Source organism: Leptonychotes weddellii, chromosome 6 (assembly GCF_054177405.1).
Source record: "Leptonychotes weddellii isolate Sample4059 chromosome 6, ASM5417740v2, whole genome shotgun sequence".
Taxonomy (NCBI): Eukaryota; Metazoa; Chordata; class Mammalia; order Carnivora; family Phocidae; genus Leptonychotes; species Leptonychotes weddellii.
In genome coordinates, this window is record NC_138374.1 from 119,872,346 (window position 1) to 119,895,373 (window position 23,028).

At 38.7% G+C, this 23,028-nt stretch overlaps 2 protein-coding genes across 8 annotated transcripts in view; one reads left to right on the forward strand and one right to left on the reverse strand.

Annotated features, from left to right (window-relative positions):
- Nucleotides 1-7,363, reverse strand: part of RO60 (Ro60, Y RNA binding protein) — a 28,297-nt gene extending 20,934 nt beyond the window's left edge. The window contains exons 1-2 of one of the 3 annotated variants that reach the window (XM_031041902.2): nt 7,202-7,363; nt 4,252-4,429 (exon numbers count right to left, since the gene is read on the reverse strand). Coding sequence is in view for 1 of the 3 variants with exons in the window: in XM_081825158.1 (XP_081681284.1) it covers nt 6,274-6,334 (61 nt within the window). In the remaining 2 variants the exon portion in view is untranslated. Of the gene's footprint in view, nt 1-4,251; nt 4,430-6,273; nt 6,828-7,201 lie in introns of those variants that run through there. The other 2 variants (XM_006728424.3, XM_081825158.1) reach the window with 2 other exon arrangements.
- A 57-nt stretch (nt 7,364-7,420) lies between these two features.
- UCHL5 (ubiquitin C-terminal hydrolase L5) overlaps nt 7,421-23,028 on the forward strand; it is a 43,759-nt gene continuing 28,151 nt past the window's right edge. For 2 of the 5 annotated variants that reach the window (XR_004079530.2, XM_031041937.2), the window contains exons 1-3: nt 7,421-7,780; nt 16,148-16,211; nt 17,615-17,720. Coding sequence is in view for 3 of the 5 variants with exons in the window: in XM_031041937.2 (XP_030897797.1) it covers nt 7,705-7,780; nt 16,148-16,211; nt 17,615-17,720 (246 nt within the window). In the remaining 2 variants the exon portion in view is untranslated. Of the gene's footprint in view, nt 7,781-16,147; nt 16,212-17,614; nt 17,721-23,028 lie in introns of those variants that run through there. The other 3 variants (XM_006728426.3, XM_006728425.3, XM_031041947.2) reach the window with 3 other exon arrangements.

The following is a 23,028-nucleotide window of genomic DNA, read 5'->3' on the forward strand; positions in this document are numbered from 1 at the left end:
GTACATAGCAAACCAGAACAGTAGTATCATGGACCATAGGGAAGAGAATTTCAAGGAGTCAGTGGCTGGTAATTGCCAAATGCTCAGAGATGAAGTAAAATAACTCGGGAAAATGACCACTGGATTAGCAAACAGTAGTGATGAGGAAGGGCAACTCTAGTAGAGTTCTGCAAGAGAGAGCCTGATTACAGTGGTAAGATTATTAGTAGGAGTATGCAATGAGTGAGAGACTTCAAAGGTGGACTACTCTTTTGGGATGGTAACAGAGAAGATGAGAACACGAAGAAAAATCTTTTTACCTTTCTAGATGAGAAGACACTGAGGCTGAAGTTGAATGATTCAATTTGGAGAGTGGAAGACAGTAAAGAAAGAATATAACTGAGGGAATGAGATCACTAAAAGTGGAACAGAAGGAGCTTTAGAGCATCCAGGTTGAGACTGGCCTATTGACAGCAAAAGAGGTATCTCCTTCACTAAGGGTGAAGATGGGTTTGAGAAGAGAGAGAAGAATAGGAAATTGAAGTTTCCAATGTGGGAAGTCTGGTATGCAAGGGAGCAATGAGGTTGGGTCTCAGAATGGTGTGGGGATAAATGCATTGGAGAATGGAAACCCTCACATTTTGAATGTGACTGTAGGTGGGGAGGGGGGTGTTGGAAATAAACAGTGTCATATTTCAAATAAAGTTCTGGTATAAAGTAGCTTATGTTAGGGCAGACCTAGGCCTCAGGTGTCAAGTGTAATGATCATATTATATTAGTCATTAAGGACTGATTTATAGTTACCCAGAGCAGTATAGGCTGAAACTCCTGGTGCAACAGATGATGCTTCTGCTATTTATTCTTACCCTTTTCAATATGGCTTCTTATCTGCCTTTCAGTCAAAAAAACTTTGAGAATAACAGGCTTCTCAAAGACTGACACCTTAACTGCTAATTCCAGTAGAAAATTTTCTATTATTTTGACTTTTACACTGCATTTGACATTGCTAGCTTCATCTCTAAGCTTTTACAAAAATACCCTTGGGTGGTACTTTAACCTGGCTATTCCTGCTTATTAGTTGTATTTGTCAGATGAATAATATTGAAATGATACTCAATATCAGCTTATGCTAATAAAACAGCTTTCCTGAAACAAAACCCAAGAGGTGTGATTTAAAGGTCCCAATCCAAATCTCAAAATTCCCTCCCCTCCAAATTCTTTCCTTTGTTATTATTCTTTGTATGTCTAGCTAATATTAGTTCCCTTAAGAGCAGGGATCTGGTTTAATTGTGTATCCCTTCTCTGAACCTAGAACACCACTTAAGTAATGCATATTTGAGAATAACTAAGCAGTATTAAAGTGATTTTCTGAACCATCTAAGAATCATGTATGACTGGTTTTTCTTTCCTGTAACACATTTATTTTGAAAATAAGACTCAACGTGTGCAATTAAAAATGTAATTCAAGGGGCCCCTGGGTGGCTCAGTCGTTAAGCGTCTGCCTTCGGCTCAGGTTATGATCCCGGGGTCCTGGGATCGAGCCCCGCATCGGGCTCCCTGCTCTGCGGGAAGCCTGCTTCTCCCTCTCCCACTCCCCCTGCTTGTGTTCCCTCTCTCGCTGTATCTCTCACTGTCAAATAAATAAAATCTTTAAAAAAAAAAAAATGTAATTCAAGCCTTTAAGATAAATTCTGTAATCAAGAAAAAATATACTATATACAGGTAGTGGATATACAATCAAGAAAAATTAAACGCGAAAAAGTTACAAAGAGGAAGTAATGAGTACGGAGTAAAAATGTCTTTTGAGCAGAAGAGTATCTCTTTGTAAGTTTTTCTAATATATTTAATATTAGGTATTCAAGTTATCTTTTGTTAAGTAAGCAGAAAAATGAACTTTTAAATCTAGGGTAGATGCTTAAAAGCAATCTCTAAATGTAATCCTTGTAATCCCTATTATAAGAAATGTAGTTACTTACTCATTGCCTTATCAAAGGAATCTTACTCTTGCATATGTTAAAAACAACCACGAAGACCTACCCTTTAAACATTTCTGCAGGGAAAAAGGCTCAGCTTTTCACATGCTTCGGTGACTATTCTTTCCAGGATGCAACATAAAACAGTGGAACAGATCACGAACGGCCCCTCTCTACTCATTTGTGTAAATTTGCCACAATCAAATTTTTAAAAGTGAAATATGAAAAGCGGAATGGCAGCAGTTCTAAGCTACTCTCCTTGTCCCTAAGTGCTGATATATAAATTAACTTTAAAATTGGCTGGGTGATAAGACAGTGGTATAATAAAGAGTATCTAGTTTTTGTCCATGTTTCTTGGCAGGGCTTCAAAAATCCTTGGAATTTCCAGATTGATAGGAGTCTTTGTTATGCTAATGTGGCGAATTCATTCTGGGCTTCAGGATGGGGGCTGGTCACCAGAAAGACCAATCATTTGATTAAAGAGTTGGAATTCTGGGCCAGATCAAACACCCCAGGAGGGGTGTAGGGCCCAAGGTTGGGCTCAACCACATAGTCAACCAGTCACACTCAATCATGCCCCATAATAAAATCCCATGTACAAACTCTGAACATCGAAGTTCAGTGGAGCTTCCTAACTGGTTAAGAAATTGATGTGCTGGGAGTATGAACTGCCAGGATTCAACACTGAGGGTATTCCCTCTCCTGCCTCTAGACTTTGGCCTATATGTGACTTCCACTTGGCTGTTCCTGAGTCATATCCTTTATATTAAACTATAATCATAAGGATAGTGCTTTTACTGAGTTATGTGAGTCATTCTAGTAAATTATCGACCCTGGGGGGTTGTGGGAAGACTTATTGTAGTTGGCTGCATAGACTAGGGACCCTACTCTAGCTGGTGTCTGAAATAAGGGCAGTCTTGTTGGAGATCTTGCCCTCTAACTTGTGGGATCTGAAGCTAACTCTGGAACTGAACTGAAGTGCAGGACAGAGTCTGTGACAGAGAACTGATCTCAAAACAGACAACAAAGGCAAAAGTAACAAAAGAAAAAAAGATAAACTGGATTTCGTCAAAATTTAAAACTTGTGTTTCAAAGGATACCACCAAGAATGTGAAAAGAGATCCCATGGAATGGGAGAAAATACTTGCAAATCATACCATAAGGAACTTATATCTAGAATATATATAAAAAAAACTCCTATCTCAATAATAATAAAATAACCAATTAAAAAATAGGCAAAGCATCTGAGTAGGCACTTCTTCAAAGATATACAAATGGCCAGATATGTTAGCAATCATCCTCCAAGCATATGGCCTCCTGATATACATATCATGCTGATATACATCTGGGTCTCATAACTAAGTTTTTATTAGACAGTAATAAATGACATTTTCCTAACAGCTAGCCCCTCAAGGTCCTGGAAACCTTGCTTTCAAATTCCTTGGAGACTTACGCTATCCCTAACACCTTCCCAATTTGAAAGTATATAATCAGCCACTCCTCACAACCCCAATTCAGCTCTTTCTGCCCATGGGTCCTGTTCCTATAGTTAAATAAAACCACCCTTTCTGCACTAAAGACATCTCAAGAATTCTTTCTTGACTGTTTGCTCCTGAACCCCAACAGTTCATATCACTCATCAGGGAAATGCAAGTCAAAACTGAAATGAGATACCACTTCACACTCACTAGGATGGCTACAATGAAAATGACAGTAAGTGTGGGTAAGGATCTGGAGAAATTAGAACCCTCATACATTGCTAGTGGTAATGTAAAATGATGGATCATATGGTAACTCTATATTTAACCTTTTGAAGAACTGCCAGTCTGTTCTCCGAAGTGGTAAGGGGTTTCTATTTGGTGTGGTGAAGATGTTCTGAAACTAGATAGTGGTGATGGTTACACTGAGATAGGGAAACTGAAGGGACTCCATGAAGAACTGCTTTTTTGCTCCTTTTCCTGCTTCTACTCTTGCTAGGACCTGCACCCCCACCTTATACATGTATGCCTTATACTTATAGTACAAAAATGTATGCCCTTCTTGTAAGGGTCCAGGAGTTAATGATTTCTTTGGAGTCTTCCATTACAATAAATAGGAGTGACAGGGCAAGGTTGTCATGTACATTTTGCAGACCACTGACTCTAGACACCCTGACGCCAAGCTTCCTGGTGTAAGTGACTTAAGGAGGACACCTGAGCACTCGTCCTTGTTTTGCCCAGTTTCTGGATGTCTGAGAAGACATGCACACCAGATCACAATCCTCAATAAAAACCCCATCCCCCAAGCAAAACAGACTCACTCTCCTTTCCTTTCGGAGTCTCTCAGATACTGTGTCTCCATCTGTCCTCTCTCTGTATCTTCAATAAACTCTGCTCCCACTTCCTCTCAAACGGTGTTTGATTTCTAGCCTTTGTAAAACCAAGAACCCTCTTGGCTGGTCCTGCAGGACTCCTTCTGGTTCCATGGACTCAGTCTGCCTATATCAACACAAGTCTGTGAATATACTAAAATTCACTGTATGGCATATTTTAAAAATAGCGAATTTCATGACACAGGAATTCTGTCTCAAAAATCGGTCATTAAAAAAATGAAAACTAAAAATTGACTATATTAAAATATATCCAGGAAGTTATTTAAATAGACATTCAAATGATATTTAACCCTGTATTTTTTATATTTGTCTTCAGAAAGCAATTTGAGATACACAGACATATACAGGACCCTAATCTCCCCTTTCCCCAACTCCCATCATCTCCCTCCTCAAAGCTTAAGCTCCATTGTCAGTGATTTAGAAGGCATTTTGGGCAGTGAGTGAGGTCAGAGCCTGGTCATCAATTAATCCACTCCTGAATAATCAAGTGTTGTAAATCCAGATTAACAACAACAAAAAAAGATAGTTAATTCTTTGGGTTGGCTTGTCCTATCCAGTGCTCTTAAAGCACACTACTCCAAAGACTTTAATAGAGCTAAAGTTGTTTTAAACTTCAGTAAATTAAAAGTTAGGGAAGAATTAAACAGATCACAGTATTTTTAAAGGTATGGCCATGATCTGAAATTGGTTGTGGCCATTTTATACATTGCCCACTTCTCTCTTAATATTGAATGCAAAAATCAGTGAACGCTAGTAATTAATACACAATATGTAATAGCACTTCTTTCTGCTGTTTTCATTAGAACAACATTTATAGTTATCTTTTTTTAAATTTTTTTTAAGACTATTTATTTGTCAGAGAGAGGAGAGCGAGCGAGCACAATTAGGGGGAGCTGCAGGCAGAAGGAGAGGGAGAAGCAGGCTTCCCGCCCGATGCAGGACTTGATCCCAAGACTTTGGGATCATGACCTGAGCCGAAGGCAGACGCTTACCTGAATGAGCCACCCAGCCGTCCCTATAGTTATCTTTCAACAGTACTAATATTATTTCCTGGGTTACTGTTTTTCTTAAATGTACACATCTGAGTATCTTTCCAAAGTCTCTTGATCATTTTCCAAAGTCTCTTGATCTCTTGATAACCATCGTTATTTGAAAATGCTTTCATCCCAAGAGGTCAAACAAGTTTTGCAGCTTAATCCTTTCTAAATGAAGTCAAAGCTGACATACATCTATGAGCGTGCAAGACAATTTAAAAGAAACATTACTGCAAAAACTGAGGCCACAAATTCAAACAACTGTATCATTCCTGGTAGTGTACCTGAGTTGATCAAGTCAAATGTGATGCAATAAAAAGTGGTGAGGAACTGTGGCAAACATGACAGCATGCCATCCTGAAAGGCACACACTTTCAGCCAACTGGCTGCCATGTAGTAGGGACCTTGTATTACCAAATCTTCTTATTTTTCTCAAAGACCCAGAAATCTGGATTTTCATGTGAAGTTAGGATTAAATGTTAACATAACTGAAGGAATTTTAACCCTCCTTTCTGGTTACTTCTAGGTTGTGTAAAGGTTTGGTCTTTCAGTTTGGTCTTTCTGCAACAGGCACCATGTTAAGTTGGATATCAAATAAATGTTAGTTATGAGTACATATTCAGCACAGAAAACACTTTCAAGTTCACAGTAATATTATACGTTAAAATATGCCACAAACTGTCACAAACAGCTTTGGGAGGAAATACAGCTAGACTCTTGTGCCTCACAAACTTTTCCACTTAGTATACTTAACGGAACAAATAATGAACAGAAATCCTTCCCCCCTCCAAAGTTTCAAATTAAAAAAAAAAAATCAAACACTTGATACAAACTTTCATTTCTACTCCATAATATAGCCATGCCCCACCCCTTTTTTAAAAGTAATCTCTACGCCCAATGCGGGGCTCGAACTTACAATTCGTAGATCCAGCGTTGCATGATCTACCGACTGAGCCAGCCGGGCGCCCCATAGCCATGCTTGTTTTAATATAAAAACTGTTCTGTTGTTTCCCTCAGTAATATTTGTCATGTGTATTTTGTGGCTTCACATAGTCCGTAACACAAAGCTCGCTAACTCTGAGGTGTAGGTCAGTTTTGTCTACTGAAGTATTTTTGTCTGGAATCCAAAGGCCCTTCTTGGAATTCAGAGCTTTAAGGAGTTGATGCATAAATACACATACTCCTGAAGATTTTACTCTTTATTCTGCAAAAGCCTGCTGAATGAGGGCAATTTCACGGTTTAGCGAAAATAGGCATTTTGGGGTTAACTCATTTAATCTTAGAAACACTACAAATTATTTTAAATTAATACACTACGTTTTTTTCAACCTCCTTTTCTTTGAGGCATCTATCATTCCCACGAACTACAGAACAGATCCTCCTCCTCTCGTCATTCCCCCGAGGATAAATTCACCTTCTGTCTCCCCACAAAGATTCCTCTTCCCAAACCCCAAATCCGGGGCAACGCCTCTCGGCGCAGAAGCCGCGGGAGGAGGAGGAGGAAGAGGAGGAGTAAAGCTAAAGCAGGCCCTCCGGACGCTGGCCTGTGGAAAGCTATGCGAGCACAAGACGGAGCGGCGCGGGATTTGGGAAGGGCCCACCCTCGGGAGCGAACGAGCCGGGCCAAGCGAGGCTGTGCCCGCAGAAATGCTGCTTCCGCTATCCAGCAACGGCAGGACGCAGAGGCAGCGCCGGGGAGAACGATGGTTTGGCGAAGTGTCTGCTCCGGCCTCAGCCGCCGGGATGCTGGATGAGGGACACGGAGGATCAGCCAAACCCTGCGCGTCCCCGGGGCAGCTCAGACCGCACAAAGGGCCCCAGCCGGCCTCCCGCAGTTTCCTCACCTATGCTTGGCGGCCGACCCTCCGAACCCGCAGCGCCACCGGGAGAAGCCCTGCTCGGTGCGTGGAGACGATAAGAAGCTGCTGCAACCCCACGGCCGGTTAACTGCTCCAACTCCACCGCCGCTGGGGACTCCAGGCTCGGCTCCCCGGAAAGAGCCCCGCCCCTCTCCTTTTTCCCCACCCCTGGCTGGAGAGGATCCCGGATGTTACCTCCTACGGCGCTCTGAACCCCGCCCTTTCTTCTTAGGCCCCAGCCCCTTCCGAATCCGCTACGGGTCCTGCACGGCCGAGGAAGGGTTTCTCTGTCTCCTGGGTGGCTAGAGCGTCCTCCCGCGCTCTGTCGCGCTGCAGGTGACGGCGCCCGGAGGCTGTCGGGAAGTAGGCGGGGTGACGTGGGATTGACGAGCTCCGCGGCGGGTTTGCCGAGATCAGTGGCTGGCTGCAGCTGGTGTGTGGGGCGGCCAAGAGCTTGAGGTGGAGCGGGGCGGTGTGTGGCCGGGGCCATGACGGGCAATGCCGGGGAGTGGTGCCTCATGGAAAGCGACCCCGGGGTCTTCACCGAGCTCATTAAAGGATTCGGTGAGAGCCAAGGGACAGTCCTGGGCCGGGGGTCACGGGAGGAGGCCCAAGCTGGGCATGGAGTGGTTCTCTGCGGCCACCGCCGCCTCGCGTCTGAAGGGAGGCGACACCAGAAACCTGGATCGCGGAGGTCTCTCGCCCCCTCCTCAGTCCTGGGCAGTCGCGTTTCCGCAGTAAATTTGAGAGCCACATCACGAGGGCAGGGATCGTATCTGTCTTGTGCACTGTCGTATCCTCAGGACTCGGCACTCAATTACTTGTTAATTGACTTGAGCGCTCCCCGCCCCGCCCTTAACGCACATCTTTCCCTTTCCACCGTCGCTTCTCTGGGGCGCGTTTCCCTTACCCGGCAGGTGTGTCTAGATGCACGTTCTCAGGCCCTCAGTCCTGCAGGAAAAGCTAGGGTGTGCCTCCTCGACGGTGGGGTGTGTATGGCCCAAGCCGCGCAAGAACCCGAGATTCTGGTTACTCAAAGCAGAACACCTTGAGTGTGTGAATAGCTCTGCGGACGTTCACACACGCTGACTGCATGGGACTGACAAGCCACTTCGCTAGTTCTTCTCCCTGCTCGTTTTTTGGCTTCCGGTGAAGTGTGGTTTCTTGAGCTAGTGCTCTAAACTAGAGGCCACATGCTTTCCTCAGGTTTTTTTCTGGCCGTGTTCCTTGTCTTACATCCTAAATAGCATATTTGACTTTTTATCCTTTCTTGTCCTTGTACCCATCCTTTTCTTTGGGCAGTAACTTTATTGCTACATTTCTTCAAGTATTAATTCTAGCTATTATGTTAAAACTTGTACTCGGGATAAAAACTAAACTTTGATATAGATACTGTCTATTGTACATAGCTGAATATTTGGAATATAATTTATCAAGCATATATTGTTTACCTACTATATCTCAGGCACGCTGGTTGGGCTTGGGAATTTTCAATGTGAATAAACCATGACTGCTCTTCTAAAGATATGACACTCAAATTAATATGGTGTATTAATTGCCATGTTAGAGCATATACAAAATGTTATGGGAACACACGTTATGGAAGAAAGGCAAAGAAAAAGTGTAGTAATGTTAAAGTATACACCATAGGAAATAGCAAAGTGACAGAAAACACATAATGTAACAGACAAGAGGACTATTTGAATCTGAAGCTGAAAAGTAAACTGAGGCCAGATTGTATGCTGAGTTGTATAGTTTGTCACTGGGGACTTAACTGCCAAAGATATTGAATGCTGAAATGACGTATATATAATTAAAAGGGTTTACTATGTGTAGTATGCAGCGTGGAGTGGTATGAAGGGAAAGAAGCTAGAAGTCTCTTAAAATGGTTGGAGTTAGGTGATTAGCTTGACATAAAGTAATGGGTAAAGAGGAGGAGGTTGTTGCAGTAATTTTGCTCTATTTAAATCAACAGGACTGCTGACTGAATGTAGGGAAAGTGTGAAAATGACTCCATGGTTTCTAGCTTGAGTGGCTGGTGAAGCTTGATGAACAAGCTTGATGGACAAGAAAATGAATTCATTTTTGGATATTGAGTTTGAGATGTCTACAGGTTTAGCCATAATATTTACTTTCAAAACCTTAACTATTATGACATAACTGAAGTTAACTTTAAGAAATATTATACTAGGCAAGTTTGTTTTTAAATTACTCCACTCCATTAACAGCTATATGTATAGCAAACTTATAATTGAAAATGATTAAAAGTCATGCATAAGAGAGTGATATGTAAATGTATCTTCTGCACTGGCACATATAAAAAGTGAAGCAATTGCAATTAATAGATTGGTTACATTAGCAGAAAAACTGCAAAAAGTTAAATGATGGAAGTTGTATCTCATCATGAGATACTTCAAAGAGAAAATAAGTTTATTCCAAGCATTTCCATTTTTTTTCTTATCCAATTCATGGATTTAAAAAGCTTTTTGAAGTTCATTCTTTAAAAAGTGGACAATCTTACTGTGTTATGAATGCTATTGTCAATTTATTTTGAAAGTTTCTTCACTGGAGGGGAAAATATTTGTGGTGTCAGTGAATATATAAATACAAATTTTAGTGGAATATAATGTCATGGTAAAACAAGACTCTTTTTTTGTTTTTTAAAGATTTATTTATTTGAGAAAAAGAGTGAATGCGTGTGTGCGAGTGTGAGGAGGGGCAGAGGGAGAGAGAGACTCTCAAGCCGACTCCTGTCTCAAGCCAACTCCCGGATGAGCACAGAACCCAATGCAGATGCGGAGCTCAATCTCATGACCATGAGATCATGACCTGAGCTGAAACCAAGAGTGGGCCACTTAACCGGCTGAGCCACCCAGTCGCCCCAAAAAACAAAGTTCTTATTAAGAAACTGATGGAGCAGAACTTAAACTTTTAATTGGTGTGGTACATACATAATTCGTAAATGCACCAAAACAAACTATGATGATCTACTGATTAAAAACAGAAGCTGTCAACTTCTGTTTCCAGCCAAAATGGAATAACAGGGACTGCATTTACTTTTCCTACAACAAATTAATGACCCCAACTTTTCATTTCAAGAAACTAGAAAAAGAAGAGCAAATGAAACCTGAAGTAAGCAGATGAAAGGAATAATACAGATCAGAGTTGAAATTAGTGAAACAAAAAAGAAAAATAGTGGAGAAAATCAATGAAACTAAAAGCTAGTTTCTCAAAGATTAATAAAATGGATAAACCTCTAGTCAGCCTGATCAGAAAAAAGAGAGGGGCGCCTGGCTGGCTCAGTTGGTAGAACATATGACTCTTGATCTCGGCGTTGTAAGTTTGAGCCCCATGTTGGGTGTAGAGATTGCTTAAAAATAAAATCTTAGGGCGCCTGGGTGGCTCAGTTGGTTAAGCGACTGCCTTCGGCTCAGGTCATGATCCTGGAGTCCCCGGATCGAGTCCCATATCGGGCTCCTTGCTCAGCAGGGGGTCTGCTTCTCCCTCTGACCCTCCCCCTCTCATGTGCTATCTCTCTCTCATTCTCTCTCTCAAATAAATAAATAAAATCTTTAAAAAAAATAAAAAAAATTAAAAAAAATAAAATCTTAAAAGTAGAGGAGACACAAATGACCAATATTAGGAGTAAGAGGATATCACTATAGATTTTATAGATTACAAAAGATAAGGGAGTATTCTAAACATCATTATGACAATAATTTGACAACTTGGGTGAAATGTATAAATTTCTTTAAAGACAAAAATTACCAAAACTCAAACAAGAATAGATAACCAGTATAGCCTTATATTTATTAAATAAATTAAAATTATAATTTAAAATCTCACAATGAAAACTAGCCAAAATTGCTTCACTGGTAAATTATTTCAAATATTTAAGGATTAAGTAATACCAATTCTACACAAACTTCCCCCCAAAAATGGAGAAGGAATATTTCCCATCTCATTCTCTGAGGGCCATCATTATCCTAACACCCAATCCAGACAAAGACATTACAAGAAAAGTAAACTGCAGACCTAACTCCATCATCAACATATATATAAAAATTCTAAACAAAATTTTAGCAAATCAAATCTAATAGTATATTAAATGGACAATATATCATGACTGAGTGGGATTTATCCTGGGAATTCGATGTTGGTTTAACATTGGAGATTCAATGTGATTTACCATATTAAACTAATAAAAACTATATGATTATCTCAATAGACACAAAAAGCATTTGATAAAATCCAACATCTGTTAAGAAATATGTACTATTATATTTTATCCTGTTTGCCAGCTAATGAGTTAGCCTGCCACTGTTTTATAAAGGATTGTATTATTGATATATTGATAAAGAGGTAAAGAATTGTATTACTGTTGGCACAGTAAGCAGCAGGAGATTCATGTTTGCGTTGGTTCCTTTGTCCTACAGGTCCATGGGAGTGAAGGTGGGTCCAGGTGGATGTTGCACACATGGGTCTATGTCATAGCTAAGGAACCCTGAGCTTAGGGAACTCCCAATTTTATTAAAGAGGTTGCTAACAAACCTGATCTACCTTTAGCTTTAGGAAGATTCTATGGATAGCAAATAAGTCTTGTCTCTGCACCAGGAGGAGACACTTTGTCTTTTAAGTCTGTTTATTAAAATAACGTCCTTGAAAAGGTAGTCCAGAACTCTCAGAAGACAAGCAGAAACAGGAGAAACTCATTGAAAGTTGTCTCCCAACAAAATCCATTCTTGTTTTCTATACCAAACATGCCTTTCCCTCAGCTACTCTGATTAATCTGACCTGACCCACAGGGCTGGTACCAAATCTATTTAATTTATCTCTTGTAGTGTTTACATTAGAAAGCAGGTGGCTTTCTCCTTAAATTTTTGTATTGACTTTTCATCTTGGCTTAAGGCATGAACTCAGGTATAGCAGGATATTTTAGTGATTGCACGGACTCCTCCTGGGCTTGCAAGGAAGAAGTCTTGCAGAATTCCATCATCCACAACTCTGGCCTAGGAGTTGAGACAAATCTGAATGACTTTTGGGGCCAACATAGTGTTTCCTTGACAAGAAGGTCAGTTATCACTTCTCTTGAGGTTCATGTTCCCTTGTTTTGAGGAGAGAGGCAAGTTAATGCCTGGCTTTCACACAAGAAGTAAAAGTATACTTATGAGAGTGCACCTGGTACCCCTAGAAACAAGTATTGCTTATAATCGTTGGGGCCCCCAAAATGGAACCCTCTCATTAGGGATACAAATTAACAGCTTTCCAACTTGAGGTTCCCAAATAGTTGAATCTAGTCCTTGTTTTTGGAGTGCTTGCCCGGAGTGCCCACAATCCACTTTTTCCTGTTTGGTCACATCACTAACTAACATGGAAGATAAGGAAGATATCTGGGACTATTTTTTTGTAGGAGGTACAGAGCTGGGGCCATGCTTTTACTTCTGGTAGACTTGGTGAGGTTAGGGGATTGGAAGATAACATTAAATTTAAATTTAAGGCACTGGCAACAGGGAGGGCCCCACCAGGGTATTTTTCTTGGGGAGAAATGCTCCAGGTATATTTTTAAGAGAATTATTTTGAAATTAGTTTTTGAATAGAACTATTTTATGGAGCCATCATAAAATCATACATCATTGTATCATGATGCAAATGTGTTTGTCAATACGTAAATATTTCAAACATTTTAATTTTAGCACTTCCTTTCGCTTTGGAGTAGTGTTCCAGTTTGGATGACAGATTCTATGGTCATACTATTTAAGACCCAGTTCAATTATCCAGGAAAGTTTCTCTGATCAGCAAAGGTAGCAATGGTCTCTCCTACCTCTTAACTTCCAGAAGGCTCTCCAGTGTACCTTTTATATGCAAATTATGTATGCTGCATTGTCTTTGAATTGTATATACTTGTTTCCTACTAGCTGTGAAGCCCTTTCCCTCCCTCGCTCCTTCCTTCCTTCCTTCCTTCCTCTAACCCATGTTGGGCTGGAATTTAGGACCCTGAGATGAAGAGTAACAGGCTCTACTGACTGAACCAGCCAGGCGCCCCCTAGTTGTGATGTTCATCCGTTCCTTCATTCATTCATTTTGGCGCCCCCTAGTTGTGATGTTCTTTTATTTATTTATTCATTTATTCATTCATTCATTCATTCATTCATTCATTCATTCATTCATTTATTCGCTTGCTTGCCAGAGAGACAGACAGCGAGAGAGGGAACACAAGCAGGGGGGAGTGGGAGAGGGAGAAGTAGGCCTCCCGCTGAGCAGGGAGCCCGATGCGGGGCTCGATCCCAGGACACTGGGATCATGACCCGAGCTAAAGGCAGACGCCCAACGACTGAGCCACCCAGGTGCCCCTAGTTGTGATGTTCTTAAGTACTGTGACAATAGTTTATTATTTTCTGTCCTTGCCAGGGCCTAGTACCATGCTTGGCACATAAAAGGTGTTTGTAAAATACCAACATTTTGTTAACTTTTTAAAGCCTCCCCCCACCCTGCCCCCATCTTTTTACTTAATATATGTTAGGGAGTCTGCGTTAGGGGATTCTTTATAGTTAGTGTTTAATAATGTATACCTCACAAGAATTGTGTGGATTGGATGAAGCAGGGAGTAGGAATACCCTTGTTTTAACACAGGAAAGTGAGGCTCAAAAACATTATGTTCTTGCTCAAGGTTAAGAATTTTAAGGCAGTGCTGGGATTGGAACCCAGGTCTCTTGAATCACTGCTTCTTTCTCTTTCCTATACCATGCATTATTTGAAATTGAGTGTACATAAGGGGATTATTAGATATTGAGTGTATATAAGGAGATAGATACTAAGAGTTGAATATTATGTTTTCTTTACACAAAGAGATGTGTGTGTGTTTAGCATAAGGTTGTTTAAACAGGTGTGACTACTTGAAATTCACCCTATGCAGAAGATTTTGGGACATGTTTATTCAATGGATTTTTGTTGTTGTTTTAGTATGATATGTGCAATGTTTTAATGTTTGGCCTCTTTACAATTGATTTCCAATAGCAGTAACCAGTGTTAACAGTCGCATTAGTGGACACCTGGGTGGCTCAGTCGATTAAGCTGTCTTCGGCTCAGGTCATGATCCCAGGGTCCTAGGATCGAGTCCCTCATTGGGCTCCTTGCTCATCAGGGAGCCTGTTTCTCCCTCTGCCTGCCACTCCCCCTGCTTGTGCATGCTCTCCCTCTGACAAATTAAAAAAAAAAGAATAGTTTCCGGGACGCCTGGGTGGCTCAGTGGGTTAATCGTCTGCCCTTGGCCCAGATCATGATCCCAGAGTCCTGGGATCAAGTCCCACATTGGGCTCCTTGCTCAGCAAATAGCCTGCTTCTCCCTCTTCCTGGTGCTCCCCCTGCTTGTGCGCGCGCTCTCTCTTTCTGCCTAGCAAATAAATAAATAAAATCTTTAAAAAAGACCCCAAAAAACAATTGCATTAGTGTCCTTTCATGCCCTTTTCAACACTCATATAAATATAGGTTCACACTTACAAGGCTTTTTCCTCCAACTTCCTATATGTGAATGTCTAGCAACATGTTTTCTACTACAGACAACCTAGTAACTCTCCCTTGTACATATATCTTTAATACAAGAGTAGGTACTTAATAGGTATTTGCTGAACAGAGCAAATTGAGTCCTGGGATGGTATGAATGCCCAAAGTCATGTAGTTGGTTGACCCACCTTTTTTTTTCCTCCCCAGGTCAAAGGCTTCTCTAACTTTTACTTGAAAATAATCTGGAATATTAAAAAGTGTCCAGACTTTGGAACCAGATGTGGGTTTTAATTAATTTTTTGGCATACACTGGCTGTAGTGAATTTAGGCAAGCCACTTAACATCCCTAAACTACTTTTGTATAATACTTGCCTTGCAGTGATTAGGGAAATGCATTTAAAGCACTTTACAGATAAAAGGCTTGGTAAATATGGCTGGTTTTTGTATTGTGATAATATTAATTAACAGTTAGTAAACCCTTATAGGGTGCCAGGCACTGTATTAAATGTATCTCATGCATACTAAATTATCTCATTGATTCCTCATAACAACTCCATGAGTATGGGGAACAGAGAGGTTAAATAGTCATACAGCTAGTAAATGGAGGAGCCGGGATTCAAACCCTGGCATTTTTGAAGCCAACATCTTAACCAGTACACTTTTACTATGATACATCTACTAGGACAGGGTTTCTCAACCTTGGCAATGTTGACAATTTGGGCCAGATAATTCTTTGCTGTTGGTGGCTGTCCTGTGCAGTGTAGGATGTTTAGCATCTCTGGCCTCTATCCATTAGATGCCAAGGCCTTCCCACTGGTGACAGTAGTGACAATAAAAATGTCTCCAGACATTGTAAAATATTTCCCAGGCAGCGGGGTGGGGGCAAAAAACATCACCTGATTGAGAAACACTGTCCTAAGGAAGGGTATGTTTGGGGGACTCGGAGGTAGTTGAAAATAAAATTATATTAAAGACAATATAGAATTGGAATTTAGGAAAAGGGTCAGAACTAAACATGTGATATGAAAGTTACTGTTAAATGGTAGTTATTTATTACCACTTAAAAAAAAGTGTATAGTTAAAGAAGAAGAGGGTCAAGGGCAGAGCTAGGCAAACGGTAGTTGAGTGAAAAGAGCAAATGCAGAAGAGACAGAGAGATTGAGAGAGACTGAGAAGTCTGGGGTGGTGTTTCAGTGAGAATAAACTCTTGAAAATTCTTTAAATTATGAAAGTAATATACTCCCATTATAAATAATTAGGAATTAGTAAAGGAAGTAAAAGGATTGACTGTGAGCTTTATCAGTTTTACCATTTTAATTTGTCTTGTCTCATTGTCCCTAAATGTGCATTTCTTTCAGTTAGTATTTTATTTAATGGTGAAGGAAAAAAATGAGTTATTTCGTTTTCTAAAGAAATAATTTCTTACTTCAGGTTGCCGAGGAGCCCAAGTAGAAGAAATATGGAGTTTAGAGCCTGAGAATTTTGAAAAATTAAAGTAAGTATGATCTTAGTTGTGTTAAAAATAATATGTATGTACTTTAAGCAGACTGTTGTCTGTTTATTTTACTTGGATTGCTATGGGCTGATTACATCATCTCCTTTAAGTCTTTCTTTGATCTTATGAGATAGGTATTATTACTCTGTTTTATAACCCAGACCTGAGACTCAGATATAAGTAACTTTTAAAGGATTAAAAACTAAGTCTCTGTAATTTCATGTCAGAATTGGTTGATTGATTTTTTTATAATATTCACTTATAGATCAATAGGGTTAGATCGTAGAACACATTTTAACATTAAAAACGTGAGTAATAGGTTAGTCTACAAAAACATATTTAGTAGATAACATATATGAATAGTAATTCAGAACTTGTCTATATATTATCACATTGCTTCTTGGGGAGGTTACAGTTCAAATTCCAAATTTAGATGCCAGGAAGTATCTTCCTTTTCCCCCATCCTTCTGACTAGAATCACCTCTCTGAGACTCCCCTTACCCTCAATCTCCATGCCCCCAAGCATTGACCCTGTATTGTAAATAGAGGGCTAGAGGAATTTTCATTGGAGGGAGAATTCTTGGTTTCTTGGAATGTGACAAGGAGTAGGCTTCTAAAGGGGAAATGGGGACTGTAGGGATATAGCTACTGTTTTTAATAGTAAAGAGATCATTTGCTTCCCCCAACTTTCCACTTCCCCACAGAAAGAGCAATGACTTGAGATGAAATAAGGGATTAACTCTGGCTGAGTAATCAGGAAAGGTTAATTAAAAATGCATCATTTGAACTGTCTTCAAAGCATAGGAAAGGGTTTTGTTGCATGGAAGACAGTTATAAAAGACTGGAGAGAATCCTAAAGTGGTGATTTAATGTTTCATGGGCAACAAGAGTTCCTTTAGCAAAGTGGATGACTTAATTATGTATAAGATGATAGCATTCATTCATACTGCAGTTTGACAATTTTTCATGAATCCAACAATTATATAAAGGTGACTTAATATATTTTGTAATAAATATGCTATAAGCCATTTATCTATAAACATCCTACATGGACTTTATTCATATAGATTAGAATTCAGTCTAGGGTTAACAGCTTCTTTTAGTTCTGCTATGTTCTTATTTTTAGTTTTTAAGTGAAGTGATACAAGGTGGAAGTGAATAATCCAGATTTGACAATAAACCTTTCATTATAATTATTTTATCTAATGTAATTTTAAGGTTTATTAGCCATGTCAGAGGCAACATTCTAGTGACTGTGAATAGCAATAGAAATCTTAAAAAGTTTTCTCAAACTTACTTTGTTTGCAATGTATTTGTTAAGTAGCTGCTAAAATGTAATGTATTGACAGCATGTTCACAAAGAAGCAGGATTTGGTGTCACTAATTTGTATTTTATTTTGTAGGCCAGTTCATGGGTTAATTTTTCTTTTCAAGTGGCAGCCAGGAGAAGAACCAGCAGGCTCTGTAGTTCAGGACTCCAGACTTGACACAATATTTTTTGCCAAGCAGGTATGGTCCTTGGATACTCTGAAGTCTTGAGAGCAGTCCTTTCTATAAACAGAACTCTATTTCACTTTTGTGTTTTTGGTGTAGCAGTCCACAAGCTTTTTTGTCTTAGGACCCCTTTACATTCTCAAAAATTACTGAGATCTCCAAAGAGCTTCTCTGTTTATATGGATTATATTTAGCAATATTTATTATATTAGACATTAAGATTGAGACATTTTGAGAATATTAATTGATTTTAAAAAACAATAAATGCATTACATGTTAACATAAATAACACATTTTTTAGTGAAATACAATCACACTTACCAAAACAAAAAAATAGCAAGAAACTTTACATTTATGTTTTACATTTTTGCAGATCTAATATCTGGCTTTATAGCACACAGCTGGATTCTCCTATCTGCTTCTTTATTCAGTCTGTTGCAGTATTTTTGTTTTGTTTTGTTTTTGGTTGAAGTATATGAAGAAAATTCAGTTTCACACATATGTGTAGTTGGAAAGGGAAGAGTATTTTAATATCTTTTTATATCAGAGAATTATGGATATTCTTTGATATCAAAACTCCAAAAATGTTGCTTTCATAAAGATTAGTTGCAGTGTGAAATCTGAAACCATATCAAAGAACTTTATTCTTTATTATATTAAAATTCTTTGGTTTAGCTTGTTCTGCAAATGGATCTTTTACTCATGCAGCGTTTGATAATATGGTGCATTGGTCATTTTGAAAGTTCACTGACTTATACAGATCTTCTAAATGTTGACACATTTGATTACATACATTATCAACAAGTCACATGTGTATCATCAGAAAAGTCATTAAGTATCATGAAACTTTTAAACAGTGGGTTAAGTATCATGACACTTTTAAACTAACAGTGGAGGATCTTAGTCTTACCAAATTCTGATTTTCACTTGAAGGTTCAAATTTTATCAAAAAAACAAATACTGTCAGGTATTTTCTTTGAAGTAACAGTTTCATTTCACTCAATTCAAAGAAAAATATCTGCCACATACCCTGTTTGGACAACTGTATTTGTCTGCCATTTGTGTTTTCAAGTGAAAAAGATGTTCCAAGATTAAAGCAGCCAACCTAGCTCACAACTCAATCGTCCTACTGCCTTTCCTTGAAATGACTAGCATATTTTGTTCTGCAGCAGCAGTTCTTTATTTGTGCTACCTATTTCATTTGATAGAATATTAAAGACTTGTACTTCAAAGTCAGATTTTAATAAAAATAACTTTTACTGCTTCATTAAAGACAGTCTTCAGTAAACCTGGCTTTTTTTTTTTTAAACTATCTGTGTCAATCAGTTTAATGCCACTGCCCAGATTGGTGCTAAAATACCAGCAGTATTATCTACCATTGCTATTATACTATCAGTGCAAATGTGAAAGCAGGGAAGAAGGCAAAACTGTCTTTGAATTATTAAGGAAACAATTTTTGAGCTCATGAACCCCTTGAGAAGCGTCTTAGGAATTCCCAGGGGTCCATGGACCACACTTAAGAACTGCTGTTCTAGTATATACAGTGAAGTGTTGCATATTATTAGATGCCTCCATACATTTGGTCCGTTGTTTGGAAAAGCTGAAAAAGAGAATGATAAAAGAGGTTTGATTAATGTTTAAAATCTAAGCTAAATATGATGGCATTTGTTTGAAAATTGCACTTATTTCTGAGACTCAAAAAATTGCTTAGGATAATCTATTTAACCTTTAGAAAGGTTGAAAATAGGGGCGCCTGGGTGGTTTAGTTGTTAAGCATCTGCCTTCGGCTCAGGTCATGATCCCGGGGTCCTGGGATCAAGCCCCGTGTCGGGCTCCCTGCTCCGAGGGAAGCCTGCTTCTCCCTCTCCCACTCCCCCTGCTTGTGTTCCCTCTCTCGCTGTGTCTCTCTGTCAAATAAATAAATAAAATCTTTAAAAAAAAAAAAAAAAAGAAAGGTTGAAAATAAAACTGCTAATTCTCATTACTGCCCTTTGGATCAAGCCTTTGCTATTCAACTTAGTAACTTGTTTTCCTTTTTCTCTTACTACTTCTTTCCATTTTCCCCCAACTTTTTAAAATTGAGTGTTTTTTTAGAGAAATTAGCACTTTCTTCTTTTCACTTTAAGGGTTTAGAGAACATTTATTGTGTATTTTTTTCTGATAGCAGAACTTAAAGTACAGAAATAGTGATAAAAGTATCTTTGTAATCCCACACTCATCTCTACTAACCACTTTGAATGGTTTGATTCATTCATTTAATTAACAAGTAATTATTGAGCATCCACTTTGTGCTAGGCATTGTTTTAGGTACTAGGGGTATAATGGTGAATAAGACAGGCATGTCTCTTCTTAATTTCAACAATAATGAAAACAATACCAACAGTAGCCAACATTTACCATTCTTATTTTGTATCAGATATTGTGCTTTAGAAATATTTATTTAATCCTGCAACAACTCTGTAAGGTTATGATCCTAATGTCACAGATGAAGAAACTGAGACCTGGAAAAATTAACTTATTTTTCAGAGGTCACACAGAATTTAAACACAGGTCTAAAACCCAGGTTTGTGATTCCACATGTCATATTACCTCCCACATTGTCTTTTTATATGCTAACACATTCTCATTATAATTTTCTTACTAAAACTAGGTTGTTATGCAAAATATTTTGCATCTTTTTTCACTTAATGATAAAAGTTTGACTCTGTTCCATTTCCATGCACATAATAGTATTAGCTAACATTTTCTGAAGGCTTATTAGGTACTTCCATATGTATTATTTTTTATGTATTAATTTATTTATAGTAGCTGATACAGCAATGCTATGTGGTTTTATAGATGCCTTATTATTTCACAGATGTGGAAACTGAATCCCAGAGAGCTTGTGAGACTTGCCCAGGTTATGCAGCTAGTTGTTGGCAGTGCTGGGCTACAGGCTCAGGCACTGTAGCTCTGAAGTTTATGCTCTTGACCACATGACAACATTGCCTCTTTTAAAAGTATTCTTGGTGTAAATGTCCTATAATTTATTTAACTACTCTCTTAATGATCAACATTTTGAGTTTCTAGTTATTTTGCTAACACAAATAATTTATATATTTATATATAATTTATATATTATATTACTTGTACTGATGTATTATTGTACAACAATAATTATAATTTCAAACCCACAGTTTGTGATTTTCAAGATCTTGATAGTAGAGAAAAAGTAGGAGACAGGTAATTTTAAAAGCCCTTCAGGTGTTTTTTCTCCTTTTAAAGAAAGGTTTTAATTTTAAGTTATATGAATATATATATTCAATTTACAAAATTTAAGCATTGTAACTATATGATGTAGGAAATAAAAGTCCCTTATAGTCCCTGCTTCAGAGATGACTCCTGAAAATGATTTATATTCTTCCGGATTTTTTCTGTGTGTATGTGTGCATTTAATTTCTTCCACGCTAAGTTGTGAACCTGGGAGTCTGGGGTTTTGTTTCTATGTACAGTCCTTGGCACATAGTAGATATCCAATAAATGTAGACTGAGCTCTTCATCTCTAAGAATATTACAGTTAACACTAGTATTCACTAACACTACGGCATTAATGATTTATAGAGGTCTAAGTATTTTTAAGGTAAAAGAAAGTACTCTAAAGAAAAGTGGTACTAGGGTTTGAATTTGTGATATTTTTCTAGGGTGTGAATTTGTGGTATTTTTTTAGGTCTGTATTTCTGTCTTAACTATAATTTAATGTTTTATTTGTATTATAGTATTCCTGCCATGTTTATTAATGTCTAGGATTAGTGATTTTCCAATAATACTGGGTGTTTTTTGTACTATATTATCTCAACAGTGCTTATTGAACTGACAGATCAGTAATTCCCCAATAATATCTTCTAGTCTCTTTGATGTTTGCCTCCTGTGAGCCTATGCCAGAAAATTTGTATTACATAAATATATAATCCTTAACTCTAGGCTTCAAGAACTAATAATTTTATCCAGGAGTCTCCTATTTTCAGAAATTGTAATTAAAATTTATTTATGATAAGTTCATAAATATTAACTAAGTATGTATTTTTGGTCTTTATGGATGGGATTGCATCAATTTAGAGAGGTAATAGTAAAACTGTCTTAAGCTGGTCATACACTCTAATTGTAGGAGTGCATGTACATGGATCACTGATTAATAAAGTATTGAGAAAAGAATCTGGTAATTATAATTTGTGTGTCAGAAATGACATTTTGGTAATACTTCTCTGCAAAACATCATTGTCTTGTTATCATTTTTCACTGGTTTACTTGCTAAGACTGTACTGGGTTTGTCTATCTATTCAACCTTCCAGGAAAGGACAATCGCCTACAATGTGCCAGATACTCTGCTAGGTACTTGAAGAATGATGAACAGTCGTAATCCCTTCCCACAAGGTGCTTAGAGTTTAGTTGAAGAGATTGGTTTTAATCAGTGAAATGCAAAATTATGGTGGTGATAAGGACTGTGTAGAGTGAAATGACAACCATATTATACTGCGAAGTTTGAAAACAATCTGAGACCACCCTCACTCGAACACCAACTACAGAATTCAGGGTCCCTAAGCCACCCTCACTTCTGACAAATACAAATTTGGGGGGTCCCCAAGACCACCCTCAGTTTCTGTAATTTGCTAGAAAAACCTCATAGACCTTATTGAAAGCTGTTATAGTTACAGTTATGGTTTAATACAGTGAAAGATCCAGATTAAATTCAGCCAAGGGAAGAGATGGATGGGGCAGAGTCTGGGAAATTTCCTTGCTGAGAGCTTCCAGTTGTCTTCTCCCAGTAGAGTCACAGATGGCACTAACTTTCCTGGTAACCGTATGCGACAGTATATACAGAGTACTGTCATCCAGGGAATCTCAACCAATTCTTGGTATCCAGAGTTTTTATTTGGCCTCAGTCTCATAGACCTGGCTGACCACCCAACGTGGCTGACTTTAGTCTCCAGTTACCTTGGAGGTTGAGCTGATACTTTTGGCCCAAAATTCCACCCGAAATCAGTGTTAGACTACCTTTGTGGACCATATGCCCAAGTAAACAAAGATGCTCTTATGAGGCCTGGCTTTTCAAGAGCTTAGAGTTTACCTCCCAGCAGCCAAGGGTAAAGGTAAGGCCTCTTTTTGGGCAAGATTAAGTTGTTTATTATATATATAAATATGGGACTTGACCCCTTTAGGGAGATCTGAGAAAGCTCTGAGTAAGTGACAGTTCAGCTGAAGTCTAAAGGTTAAGTAGGTATTAAATGGGGGAAAGAGGTTGAAGATCATCCCAGATTAGTAACAGCTTTATATAGCAAAAGGGAGT